The sequence below is a fragment of the Amblyomma mixtum genome, chromosome 5 (genome assembly GCF_055824585.1).
Source record: "Amblyomma mixtum isolate Tamu chromosome 5, ASM5582458v1, whole genome shotgun sequence".
In the NCBI taxonomy this organism is placed as follows: domain Eukaryota; kingdom Metazoa; phylum Arthropoda; class Arachnida; order Ixodida; family Ixodidae; genus Amblyomma; species Amblyomma mixtum.
In genome coordinates this window covers 21,903,651-21,918,093 of record NC_143016.1, presented here as the reverse complement: position 1 = coordinate 21,918,093, position 14,443 = coordinate 21,903,651, and the positions used below count along the sequence as shown (strand labels likewise).

The following is a 14,443-nucleotide window of genomic DNA, read 5'->3' as shown; positions in this document are numbered from 1 at the left end:
TTCACAATCTGTTGTTTTCCTAACTCCTTCACTCTGTCATGCCTTTTTTTTTTTTCCCCCAGAAACAGTTCTGTTTTTTTTGAGTCAAAATTGCCCGCCTATTTGTTATTTCACATGTGCCACTCTTCATGTTTTGTTAGTTATTGTGCTGGTGCCAGAATGTATTCATTGAGTAACACTGCTACATCCAGCATTATTTTTCATTAGTGTTTGTTGCTGTTTTGCATTGTCACACTTTTTACTGTATTGCCCCTCCTGCTAGGGCCAGTTTATTGGCCTGCAGTATCAATAAATATAATATAATAATAATAATAATAATAATATATGCTTGAGAAGTTACCCATTACACAAGAGCAATTATAACGCGGCATTTGTGCATAATAAGGATGACACATGGCAAATGAGTAGATCTCAATGCAAAGGCCTGTATAGAGAACCAGACATTCCATTTTCGAGGCCATTGATTTGCATTACATTGAACACAACATAGCATCTTTTAACTTGACAGTGATACTGGATATAATGTCCAACTCTCACAGTGGTTTGCACAGAAAGCATCTATTTCTTTTCGCACTGTGGTCTGAAACTTACAAAAGCAACAATTTTTAATGATGCAAGCCTGTTTTCTGATAAGGGTTGCATGGTATGAGCCATTTTTTTTCCCGTGCAACTCATGTGTTAGGTAAAAACAACCTGAAACAAATTTTTTTTAGTGTTCGAGAACAGAAAAACCAATGCAGTAGAAATCAATAAAGTGCGTAAGTCAAGCACATGTAAACTGACATGACATCCAAAGACGCATCTGAAGAACTCCAAAACTTCTGCCTTGGCAGGTGCAGAAGTCGTCAAACCGTAGCGGAAGTTTCCACCAAGCTCATCACGAATCTTCTTGAAAACAAGCTTGTCCCATATTGTGTCAGTCGTCACAATGCCCCTAAATGAAATAAACATGCGAATCAATACAAAAAAATCCAAGAAGTTATACCCTGCATCCAATTTTTTACTTTAGCTAACATGCGATGCTTACAACATTTTTTTAGTATACTATACAAAAAAAAGTAGCCCAGGTGCAACAAATTTACAATGAAAGAGCCTACACCACACAACTGCTCTGAGCACTGGCGGAAGATTTACAGCAGGAAGACTGGTGCTGAGCAGAGGCAGAGATTCCACCTTTGCATGGAAGATTCTTCTAAAGCACTGTGGCATTCATAATTAAACTTAGTACGTGACCTAGACTACAAGGCCATTCATGCCACCACTTCAGGCCCTCAAAATTAACCATGGGCAGACCAGACTCAGAGCTACCACATATATAAAACATAGAATGCCTGAGAAAAAGGAACATCTAAAAAACCAAGACATTTTTTTCTTCTAAGTGATAGCTGTCTTTTTTTTTCCATGCCTAAACCTACAGGGTAGAAGGAGGTTCTTCTTGAGACTGAAGTCACGAATGTTGCATCATGCTACTGCAAAACTACAGACCTGCTATCAAACCATAGCAGATTCTTCAGCCGTTAGGTGAAGGGTCCAATCCACAAAGAACACCTGTGCTATTTGTGCAAGATTTTTCTTTCTTTTGCTGCTTGATGGCTGTCAATCCCTAGGTGGTCTAAGAACTGACGGCAAAAATGAGCTTGGTAACGAGGCCAGCCGGTCTGCTGTTGCAGTTAGCTTGAAGTGCCCTCCATAATTTATACTTATATATATATATATATATATATATAAACTATGCACAAAACTGCATTTTGCATTTTGAAAACAACTGTTAGAGGAAAACACAATAAAGAACTGGATAGCTTTAAAGGGCAACTCCGGCGATTTTTCAATGTTCATGTCATCAAGATTGTGCACGCCAAATGACATGGCTGAGAACCATTTAGTTTTTCCGTGAAAGAACTTAAAGGATGGCCACCCATCTGCCCAAGGCAAGCGTAGCAGAGGGTGGCAGAAAGCTAGGTGGGCGGATGAGATGAAGAAGCTTGGTGAGCTAGGGTGGCCGCAGCTGGCATTGGACAGGGTTGATAGAAGAGATATGGGAGAAGCCTTTGTCCTGCAATGGGCGTAATCAAGCTGATTATAACTAAATCTAGTGTGGACTCTTGGTAATGTTCAGTCACTGCTGTAGTCTCAATATCGCTGTTCAATGAAATAAGGTGCTTGCACCAAGGCAGCATGCATAAAGAATATAAAAAATCTAGCAAAGGCTTTGAAGTACCTGTAGCACTAATGTCTTAACTGTACTTAAGTTTGCTTACTTATCCTCACCTTGCTGTGCATGCATGCTGGTTACCGGCACTGGCATTTCTAAAGTATTTGTGCATCTGCGCTAATCATGCTGCTCCGATGATTAGCTTTTGGCGCAGCGCGGCAGCATGCAAGTGTGGCTCGCTTGCCAAAGGCGGCATCATCCCAGACTTCATGCAAAGCAGCTCTCCGGGCTGCGGACAGGAGTTTTAGTTGTAAGTTATGTAGTTATTGAAAGCTCTTCAAGCATTTTAAATGCTCTGATGAGAGAGCCCTCGGCAACATAAATTAACCGTTAACAGGGTTTGGTGAAAAAAAATCACTGAAGTTGCTCTTTAAGCCTAGCAAAATCAACTGTGCTTGCCATCAGCACGAGGCGAATGCCTATTTTATGACAATGTATCCAGGCACATCAAATTCCTTAGATGCTTTCAAAATTGTGGTGGTACTGTAAACAATTGTACATTACTGTAAAAACGCTCCCAAGGATGCAGCATAACTGAAGTTTGTTTTACTATTGTAATTGCTGAACCAGCAGCAGAACCACTTCTCTTTCCAGTCCCATCAACACATGCACAATAAACCATCCATATGTTCATATCACAATACAATGATAGAACACTATTCAAATGGAACACCAAAGTAAATACATTACTTTTCAAGAAGCTTGCGCTTCTTCTTCATGGCAAAATTGAATATTGCCGTCTTGATGATACTCTTGTGGAGTTCTGAGTGAATCTGGAAAAGGATGTCAGAGCAATGTGCTTCAGGACAGACACTTATCGAAAAAGGGTAACAGGAAAAAGGTGCCTCTCCATTATCGACAAGAAACTTCGTTAGAGACAAAATACGAAACCGATAAATGGACTGAAATAAGGAAATACTACATTAGGAAAAAAGATGTACAAAAGTGGTACATGTTACATTAGGTAGTTCTTCTCAGGCCACTTTTGTTACATGCATGTGACTAATCCTTACAGACACATCAAACATACTTGCTTAAGAAGCTTAGACAGACACCTTACTACATTTGAAAAAACTCTTGGTGGTACACGACAATTCAGGGCGTCACAGCCCTACTATGTTGTAGAAAACACACCACCAGCCATCTTATGCAACAGTCACAGTACTGAAGACGAGGCAATCGCCAAAAGTGCGCGTGCCTTGTAGTAGATGCGATTGAGGAGACGAGGCACCATGGGCAGGTTGACAGGCTTTATTGCTTTCATGTCATCCAAGAGAAGCTGCACATTCCCTCTGTAGAAGCCAAGAGTAGCGCCACGCATCAACGTAGTCACCTGGGCAGAAAACACAGGTCATTCAGAATAAAAACAAAAACAAGCATGCCGCAAGAGTTGCAATGTTTTGGCTAGAACAGTGCACACTGTGCATGGTTAGTAAACTTTAGCTGATGCAGGCTCACTTATGGAAGCTAAGGATAGTATTGGTTCTCCATCTTTTCATCTCTACCTTACAGCTAACAGAAGCAGGCAGAGCAAGGACAGCTGTCATAAAAATAAAAAAAAAATATGACTTCTGACCCAAGAATTGGCAGCTATCATAACTTGCTGTTGGGGATACACTCCCCAACATGGAGAGTCTTGATCAACAGATTACTTTTCAAAGATGCAAAATATGAGGAGGAGGAGGAAAACATTTGTTGAAACCATAAGAGAGAATTGCTCTTGAGCTTGGCAGGTGGCTTCTACATTCCACCAGGACTTCACTGGCCTTGGCCACCTGGCCAAATATGAAGATTACATCAAAAGGAGTGGTTAAGATAAAGTACAGCAATTTTCAAGTACCCATGGTGACCTATCGAGATCTTTATGCAGCATTTTTGAGCGCTAAGATGGCAAAGTGAGGAACAAGCGCTACTTAAAGATTACTGGAAATTACTTGTAATTGGTTTGGTTTATGGGGTTTAATGTTCCAAAGTGACTCAGGCTATGAGAGACACTGTAGTGGATGGCTTCAGAAAATTTCAACAACCTGTGTTTCTTTAACGTGCACTGACATAGCACAATACACAGGCCTCTAGCATTTTGCCTCTATTCAAATGAGACCTCCGAGGCCAGGATCAAACAAATCTTTCAGGTCAGCAGCCGAGCACCATAACCAATGAGCCACCGCAGCAGCAATTACTTGTAATTACTTGTAAAGCAGATCACTCAAGCATATATAGATACTTATAGATCAAGCAAATAGAGATAGAGCAGTAAGCACCAATTAACAGTAACCCAATATTGTGCAGTCCACTAAGCAACTACTGTGCAGTTCTGCTAATTTTTTTATTTATTTTTGAAACAGTTTCATTTATCACTGCCACAGCTCACCTTTGTTTTTTCATCACATAGGACCACCTGGCACAAGGCTGTTAGTACTAAAATACCTGCAGAGAGTTGCACATATGCATATGCAACACTGCTGATCAGGACCTTTCATGAAGACTTGCACCCATGGTGCAGATTGTTCAGAGTCTTGCTTAAAATGAGTTTGACCAACAGACTTGGCCATTCTGATCCCAATGACCACTAAGCGCTGCTATCTCCGCTGACAAATTTTTTTTCTATTTGTGGGCCCTGTTTCACACAACAAAGAGTTCGGTGCCAGTCTGTTTGTCTCTTGTCTGTGTTTGAGTCCCTGCTTGTCATCACAGTGGACCAACACCAGCAAGATCAAAACATGCAGGGGAATGTGCTGTACTTACTTCATAGATGTGTTCATAAATGTGGCCAGTTGGCAAGTAGCAGAAACCAACGTGTCCAGGCTCGGCTCTCATTGGCTGTTAAATGAAAAAAAAAAAAAAAAACACAAAGTAAACTACTATGTTCTTTACTTGTGGGACGCAGTCGTAGTATACAAGCCACTACTCCACAACAGCCACAACAGTGCATGCATAGCAGCATTATTACACTATAAATACAGCCAGACTGACTGCTTCAAATGTCGCAGCAATCAAGTCTGTTGACCTCACCTGCTCATTATAAAAAATAAGAAACACAGCGGCATTGCTATTAATCTTAAGACCCTATGAATCGTGCAGTTTCAAAATCCCTTGATCTGATCAATACCTATATATTTCTACCTTACCTCCCAATGTGCACGAGGAGGCAAACTATGAAAGTTTTCTTCTTCTTAGCCTCAAATGCAATACACTCAAACATATATTCTCACCCCCGCAAGGTAGTTGATGGCATTAGCTGTCATAACAATCCTTCGGTGTGTGACTGGAACACCTTTTGGCATTCCTGGAAAGGTAGGAAATAAAATAGCAGTTGTAGAAATGCTGCTCAGTCAGTGTCAGCAAAATACATCACCAAGCTGGGTAAAAGAAAAGCACTACATGCACACAATCAAACCTACAATCATAAACTTGACAATACTCAAACTTACAATCATAATCTTGACAATTAAAAACAAGAACTTTCCATGGATCATTTTGCCATGTCCAGCACATTACTGGGTGCATGGATAAAATATACATCGTTTTCTATGCAGCTACAGCCAAAGCATATTAAACTAAGAGCACTATTTCAGATGATGGCTAACGAAAAAGCACAGTACGGTAAACTCGTAACCAACATAAGATCAAGGTTATAAAGTAACTGTTTGTTCAAAGGCTTCCTTTACTCTGATCACAAAAATTCTTTGAACTAGGTTGTCTCAAATTTGTAGGCAGCCCATTCTATTCAATACAAAAGACAAAATGGCAACAGCATACGAATATACAGAGAGACGCATGAACAGGGTTAAGGGCTAACTTGATGAACACTAATCTGGCATGCACAGATATCTGCGCCTGCTCGCGCATGCACAGACAGGCTCCAGCGTATGCCCGTGCGCATAGGCGCTCCGCCCGTACGCCAAGGATGCGTCCATTGAGTTGGCCCTTTAGGCTTCTTTTCCCATCTTTCTGACAAGATAAATTGAGGGATAGGTAGTGACTGGCTTTACTTGCTTTCATGCCAGAATGAATGACTCTGAAGTTCACAGTAATGCCACAGCCACAATCACTATGATACCACTGCAGTCCATGCACGCAGGTCCGTTGAGACAAATCTCATTAAGAAACTGATTCGGATCTGTGAAGTTATAAGGCTGTCCAATTCAAGCTAAAACTTTTTAAGAAGCAAATGGGAAGGATGTCGGTTAACAAGCACACAAAATGTGGACATTCCAGTCATTCTTGCTGCCACCAGTGGAAGTACGCAGCCATTCATGTGAACGTAACGAAGAGACGATGATATCAAATGACACCTTTGGGGACATCAACCATGGTATTCATGGGGCACATGCTGCTTTGCAAACAAGGCATACTGCCCTAGGTGCTTGAGGCAGCCTGAACAACCACATGTCAATGTCACCTCAAAATGCTTGCTCCACTTTCTCCCAGACATTAGTGACTGAGTGGCATTCAATCCGACTTTTTCACAAGATGTGACGCACTCTGGGAAGCGAGAAAAAATCCGTATGCAAACCCAGAAAACTTGTTTTCTGGGTAGCAGCCGAAATATAAAACAGATATATAAGGTGCAATCTGGTTCCACAAGGTACCAAATGCGCCTGTGAAGTGGCAAGTGTGTGCTTGACAGCTGCCACCATCTGTCCCTAGAGCCTGTCAGTTGCATAAACTATGCATGTGCATTAGAAGCTGGCAGTTTGTTTTCAACCTGTGAAGCTTGAGGAGGACATGCATGCATGCACAGAGTGGCCATGTGAAGAAGGCAAATTGTGTGTGTAATGGTGCCACCCATCCACAGTGGACTTGGGATCAAATGCCGAAGAAAAAGAACAGACACGAGCTGTGTGACATGGAATTTGGGCTCTGGAATCCTGGAGCTCAAGTCCATGTCACGGGCTGATGTTTCTCCGTTCTCTTCTTCGGCCGCTGATGCCAAATCTATGGCGAAAGGGTGGCACTGCTACATAAGCAAAGTGACAGCACTCAGCAGTGCATAACACTGCAAGCTTTGAAGATATGCAAGCCAACATGTCACCCCACTCCAGCATACTGTTAAGCAGCGTGGCTTTTTGGGCTTGTTGGTACATACTTCAAAGACACTGTAGCGCAGCAAAAGACGAGGACACAAGAAACGAGAGACGAACACCACGAGCGCTAACTTCCAACAAACTTTATTCTCCTGAAGCATCACACTTTTATACACCAGAAAACAGTAATCACACGTGCGAACAGTATCAATTTCTTAGAAAAACGAGCTCTTTATCTGAGAGGAGAATGGAAGGTGTGCTTACACACGAGCATCCTGACCTATTTATCTTTTCGGCTTCAATGATTTCGCGCGTTAACCTTTCTCTACTTTTTCCTATTACCAGACTTTTATCAAAGTAAGGCTTACAGGTTTTTGACTTGCATGCGAGAATGTGGTCAACCAGCGATCCGCCTTGCCCGTTTTTGACGTTGCGAGCGTGTTCCATTAGGCGCTCGTTCAGACATCTCCCCGTCTGGCCGATATAGTGCGATGAAGGTGTTGTATATCAAATTCCCTTGTCATGCGGGAAGCACTATATCGGCCAGACGGGGAGATGTCTGAACGAGCGCCTAATGGAACACGCTCGCAACGTCAAAAACGGGCAAGGCGGATCGCTGGTTGACCACATTCTCGCATGCAAGTCAAAAACCTGTAAGCCTTACTTTGATAAAAGTCTGGTAATAGGAAAAAGTAGAGAAAGGTTAACGCGCGAAATCATTGAAGCCGAAAAGATAAATAGGTCAGGATGCTCGTGTGTAAGCACACCTTCCATTCTCCTCTCAGATAAAGAGCTCGTTTTTCTAAGAAATTGATACTGTTCGCACGTGTGATTACTGTTTTCTGGTGTATAAAAGTGTGATGCTTCAGGAGAATAAAGTTTGTTGGAAGTTAGCGCTCGTGGTGTTCGTCTCTCGTTTCTTGTGTCCTCGTCTTTTGCTGCGCTACAGTGTCTTTGGAGATACTGTTAAGCCTTTTCAGTGCATCGTTATAACATCTGCTGTAGATGTCCGTGCTACAAAAGTTTCATGCGATTTTAAGTGATTCCATGTTGTGCAATGCAGTGAAGTGTGGTGGTACTTAATTATGACAGTGAGGCCATAACTACACTAAAAATAAACAAAAAAAAAACAATGCTTACCTGTTGTTCCACTGGTGTAGAGGAATCCATAAAGCATGTCTGGTGTAGGTGGCTGATCACAGGGGGAGTGAAACAAAACGTGCACTAATTGAGGAATACGGAAACTTGAAATTTTTAAGCAAGAAAAATCTGTACCAAAGCTAAGCACTGAATAAGAGCTGAACACTAATTATATTATGGATACATGTAGTTTATACAAGCGAGCAGCTGTACTATGTACACTGCAAGTACCGTGGCAAACTGCGCACTGAAACCATTTTCTCCTAAAATTTTTGGTGGTATTTTTTTTTTTTTTCACTTTTTCAAATTTGTTTTGCTCGTTATTATGTACTGCTTATGTGAATCAAGTTTTTCATGTTTGCTTATATATTTTCTACACATTAGTACAGCAAAATCAATGTGTACATGCTCCTGCCAAGATCATCAGGCTCCTGAAAAGTTCACCCAAATTGGGTACGTCTAAAATGGGGTAGGTGGCCTGCTGAATGATACTGCGTTGCGTGCGGGGAAGGGAGGAAGGGCATGGCCCACAGCCTCTCGGCATCAGTCGAGTTGTGAAGGTCACTGGAGCTGCACTATTCTTCAACTTTGTCGCTATACATGATCAATGAGAGTGCGCTCTGCTTCTCTGGTTTCATGTACAGTTTACTTTCTGATTCTGCATCATGGCCGCATGGTCAAAATCATTGGGTAGTGTGCTTGACGTGTTCGATGGTATCAACGTCATGCTGTTTTCACAGCACCAAGAAGTGGAAAATGAAAGCGCAAAACAAAGAAAGTCCCATCTTGCGGTGAAGTGTCGTAGCCCGTGTATACATGAACCATGCGGCGAAGCCAAAGAAAATGGAATTTGCGACAAAACTGCTGCCGTGCACTTCAGCCTCTAGACAGACACCAAACATTACGAATAGGTGGCTATTTGTTCACTACAGCATTATTCCTCCAAGACCCGTTTCCTAGGCTCTAAAGCCCATGTGGGCTACAGAAGGTACGGCTGTGCACTGACATGGCAGCCATTTTCAGTTGGTGGCCATGCAGTGCGCACTCGGTGGTACATTAAACAGCAGCTATGTTGGCCTCTCCATAAACAGTGGCAGAGAAGACCATTGGTGTGCAATAGCTACAATCATGATCACATAGTGCTACAACAAAGGAATGCTTATAGTAATGAAGAAACTGCAAGCCCACTTTGACTCTGTTAGAAAGCAAACATGCATGAAGGCTAGCCAGTGTGATCTAGTCAAAAAAGTTTCCCAACACAACCCATCTGAGATGCAGAAGTGAAAGAAAGAAAAGGCTTACAATGGTCTCTTGGACAGATTTGGATCCAAGGTTCTGCAAGCAGAAAGAAACCAAGTTCAAGTTACTTATTTATTTATTTTGAACATACTGCAGGCTGAGCACCCAAGCAGGAGTGGTACACATTTACATAAAATTAAAAAAAGCACGAAAGCACAAGTTACAAAACACATCAATATTTATTTGACCACCACTTGACCACCAAGTGTCTCATTTTCAAAGCACTTTTGTAACAAAGAACAGCAGTGCACACGTCCTGCAAAAGTGGCACTTCTTGAAGTCGAAATTACCCGCAAGAATATAGATGCATGTAACTTGGGACGCACTGAGTGCAACAAGGCACCTGTACGGATGCTTACCAGAACTGCTACAGCCTTAGAGAACAGCTCTTTACCTGCAAACAAATATGTGAGACAATTGTGCATTGTCTTTGATGCCTTTGTACCTTTTGTGCCATAGCAGCAAGCTTATCAGGAATGTTTGAGCAAGGAGCATTACCCAAACGGGCCCCCGACCTACAAGTTACCAATTCGATCTAATGCTGCTGTGGACTTTGAGTCAAGTGGATAGACCAGCGAGTACCTGGAACTGTACCCACACTACAGTTAATTCTGAATCCCAACACAGATCTAGTGAGTACAGCTGAAAAAGTTTTTATGACAACAGCTGGTAGTGGGAGCCCACCCTGAATCATCATGCAACTGAAGCCTGTTTCAGTAGTTTTTCTTCCATGATTTGGTTTGCAATGGCTTGGTGCCTAAGCAGATTGGGGCAAAGCCAATACAAGCCCAACCAACATCCGAACAGAGAGAAGAAGAAGAGGAAAGGAGGAGGAGAAAAAGGACCACCTTGGAGAGGAGAGTGGACATGATGGCCGTCTGCAAGTGTTTTAACTAATCCGTGACTTACTTTAGCCAGCAATATTTTTCCCACCTTCGAGGTCTCTCCTTTATTTCCTTTCTGTTCTGATTGTGCAGTTAGCTGATCTGTTATTTTTTTTCTTTGTGCGCTGTCTTTGCAGTGCTTGCAGTTTGTATAGCAGTGCTCATATCCAAGACAGTTTGAAGCAAAATGGCAAACCTCATAAGCCACTGGGGTTATTTATCATGTGCTTTATTTAATTTGTGTGCATCTTGTTTTTTTCAGTAGCTTTTCTAAGCATGAAAACTGCAAAAACGAAAAGGCACTGTTTTTGGATTCATTTTAGAAAAATCCAAAAGGCAGCAGCCATCTTTTTCACCTTGCATCCACTTTTGATAAGGACTGCCACTTTGGAACGCCATCTGCCCAAACTGAGCAATGCTGGAGCTGATTAATATATCAAATATGCTTTCAGAACTCTTACTGGCCCAGCACCATGAGACTGCAATGCTTATATATGTGCAAGTAAAGAATAAAAACCGCATGCTTGATCTGTGCTACAGGGCCTGTCAAAATTCCCAATAACAGCAATGTTCAAAATTTAGGACACAGCTAACACGGGATAGTCGAGACAAGTGCGTGGACGCTTAAGGTGAAGTGAGCAGTTGGTAGCTGCAATTGGCCGATCAACTTGGGAGTTTCATGCTGGGTTTCAGGTGAACACAGATATCTGCATGTTATGTATACTCATCTCTGCTGCCAATTAAGTAAAGGTAATTGGAACTGTGTTATCAATTCTCAATTCAAGAAACAATTTGTTTCCTGTAAATAGTGCAACACAGTCTCACCAGACAATCACCCCATTGCACCAACTCAATTCCCTTGCTGCGGCAGGCACTGATGACATCTCGTGAAGTTTCGTCGGCACATATAATTGTTTTGAGAGCTGGGAGCGAGTCCTTCTGGCTGAGGAAGTACTGCACCTTGTCCACAGAGTCACATATGAATATGGAGCTCTCCACTGTGAATGAGAAATGTAAAAGAAAGTAAACTGCAGACCATTTGAATTTCAAAAGGAAGGAGCACATCTTCAATGAACTTGCATGTCCAAACGACCAACACATCAAGCTAAATGCTTTTAAAAGGAACAAGTCTGGCAATGATTACAGATTTAAAAGGAACCGGCAGCGGTGAATTTCAGATATCAACAAAGTAGCTTATTAGAAACTGAGAGAAAAATTAATTCGGGAGGATCACAGACAATGAAGTGCACTGCAGACATTCAAAGTAAAATCAGACGGACATCCAGTAACACTAAGTATCTGAATGGCAACAAACCTTGCTGCAGGACAAATTTTGTGGCCTCAAGATCAGCATTGGCTGTGACAGGACAGGAGACCAGGGAGTATTGCGTTGTGGAGTAGTGAGAAATGGCATACTGCAAGGAGGTGTCATGTCACACGTATTACTGCATACCAGCTTCTCTCACCCACAGCGTCCCAAAAACACAAAAACAGCTTAAATACGAAACGAATGAGAAAGCTTCATAAGGTATTGTTAAAGGTGGTCGTTAAGGCTACCATTGAGAAATGTCAAAAGTAAATGTCTGCGAACCTCTGAAGGTAAATTTTTCTAACTATGTGCAAATTATCAACAAAATGTGTCATGATTACAGCTTATAATTGCCACTAAACTCTACTAATAAATTTGAGGACAAAGATTTCTTTTTCACAGAGTATCATTACAGCTACAGTGGCATTTACAGCATCCAAAGCAGTTCTGCAATTAATTTACAAGCACCCAGCACTCATAGCACCACCATGACACCATTAATATTCATCCATCTTATCCAGACATGTACATACTGTTTTAAAAGCGTTAGTACTATAAACGAGGAAACAAACATTTAACTGACAGTCTTGAAGAGTGTACCCAAATGTTATGCATGAAACCAAGCAAGTTCCAGGTGTTCAAGACGAGCACGAGGCCAGAATAATGTGCCCACGCCTGACGCCAAGTGAAGGAGAAATAAATACACTAGAAACAGCATTATGGTCTGTAAACATCCACACTAAATTCAAATGACCTATCTTGTTAAGAGACATCAAACTTTTTTTTTTCTGGAAATTCTGCAACAAATATCCTGGTGTGCAGTTGTGAGGTACCACCTAATAGCCGTAAAGAAGTCTTTACTGTGCAAGTTGATGTTCTGTGATCTAAGGCCAGGCATGGGCAGTATCGATATATACATGTATCTTTCGTGACTGATACATTTTGAGTATCAGTATTAGGCACTGCTTGTCAAAAGTGAAAATGTCAAAGCACTGGTATTGAAAATACATTTTGAGTGTATCATGTATTTTAACTGCACTCAGTACCAAAAAAAAATTGCGCCGCAGATCCTGAGGCTGCTGCAACTCAGATGGCAGTGCTCGCGCAGATGGTAGCACACTGGAAAAAAGGGACGGAGAAGAATTAGGAAGAGACAATTTCAATGTCGTTGGCCCGGTCAGTCTCCTTTCCTCCTACATTCTTTGTCTGGCAGATCGACAACATATATGTTGTGATTCTTCACACTCAGTAACAGAAGAAACAGACAGTCATTGTCGTGGTAAAAACAACAAACTCATTTATACAGCTCGGTTTGCATGAAGAACATCAGTTTCTTTTGATCGGCTGCTTATGGAAGTGAAGTTCACTACCCTAAACAGTGAACTTTTGAACCACTTGCTCGATTTTATTGAAACTTGTGGGGCTAGTTTATATTACTAGTGGGACCACCTCTGCCAAATTTAATTATTCTAGAATAAGCATGAAGCAGGTTATGCAACTTTTATGCCAAGGATGACTATGCTTACTTAGGAAAACTATTGTTTGAAAAATAAGGGTAATTTTTTCAATTTTTTATGTTATGTGGCATTGGGAATGTCCAGAGCACACAACTGTGGAATTATTTTGCTTAGTTCTCCTATATTTTGAAAGAATGATATCATATAAGGAATGACATTAGATTTTCATTTTACGTCAATTTTTTAAAGTAATTTTTTAGTGTGAAAAAAGGTAAAAAATAGACAAACTGAGCGCACAGTTGTGTTCCTCGTAAAATTTTGCTCCAGAAAACCTGCTACAATACCAATATTATCAAGTAATATTGGAATGATAGTTTTTCTAAGCTGAAAGTTTACTGAAGAAACAGGAGATGAGAAAAATAGACTGACATGATTGAATATCATCCCATTTTATTTTAAACACTACAATGTTCAAGACAAGCCCCCTGCTGAATAATAAAATTCGGCAGAGGTGGTCCCAGCAATGATATTCGCAAGTTTCAATGAAATCAAGCAAGCGGTTCAGAGTTCACTTTTTGGGTAGTGTCCCCCTTAAATGTCGCCATGGCTTCAGTACAATGTTAAAGTTTTAATGAAACTAGCTACGCTGACAATGGAGCTCAAACAAACTGGAGTTTAAAGAAACAAGTGTGACCAGATTCGAAGTATGAAGTTCAGCAGGACTTCCAGATACAGTAAAGCAAAGTAGTGCTGTCACTATCCTCGCTGCATTGCCAAGGGCTGCAACAAACACTGCACATTAAGCAATAGGCACAAGCTCACCTCAAGGCCTGTCTTGCAGTTGATCATTACAACGCTCTCGCAAGGGACTTGACCCAAGGCCAGAAGACCGGAGCCAAACATCCGACATTTCTCCAGCAGCTGCATTTGGAAGACAAAATAAAAGATTCACATTTGAGAACTAGAACAAATTCAGAAGTTCGATTTACAAAACTGTGCTCCGAAGGAAAACACAAGAGTGCGGCACTCTGTTCTGTAGTTTTCATGCTTGAGTATTTAGTTCAGGCAGCTTCACTAATACCATATGCATGCTTACGGCAACTTGAAGAAGGCTG

At 41.5% G+C, this 14,443-nt stretch overlaps 1 protein-coding gene across 4 annotated transcripts in view; it reads right to left on the bottom strand.

Annotated features, from left to right (window-relative positions):
- Positions 1-14,443, bottom strand: part of LOC149341509 (long-chain-fatty-acid--CoA ligase 5-like) — a 40,147-nt gene that overhangs the window by 11,436 nt on the left and 14,268 nt on the right. For all 4 annotated transcript variants that reach the window (XM_089543599.1, XM_089543600.1, XM_089543601.1 and 1 more), the window contains exons 4-13: positions 14,151-14,249; positions 11,878-11,977; positions 11,388-11,560; positions 9,682-9,714; positions 8,380-8,431; positions 5,425-5,498; positions 4,958-5,032; positions 3,411-3,545; positions 2,903-2,985; positions 784-934 (exon numbers count right to left, since the gene is read on the bottom strand). In XM_089543599.1, coding sequence (XP_089399725.1) covers positions 784-934; positions 2,903-2,985; positions 3,411-3,545; positions 4,958-5,032; positions 5,425-5,498; positions 8,380-8,431; positions 9,682-9,714; positions 11,388-11,560; positions 11,878-11,977; positions 14,151-14,249 — 975 coding nt within the window. The remainder of the gene's footprint in view (positions 1-783; positions 935-2,902; positions 2,986-3,410; positions 3,546-4,957; positions 5,033-5,424; positions 5,499-8,379; positions 8,432-9,681; positions 9,715-11,387; positions 11,561-11,877; positions 11,978-14,150; positions 14,250-14,443) is intronic.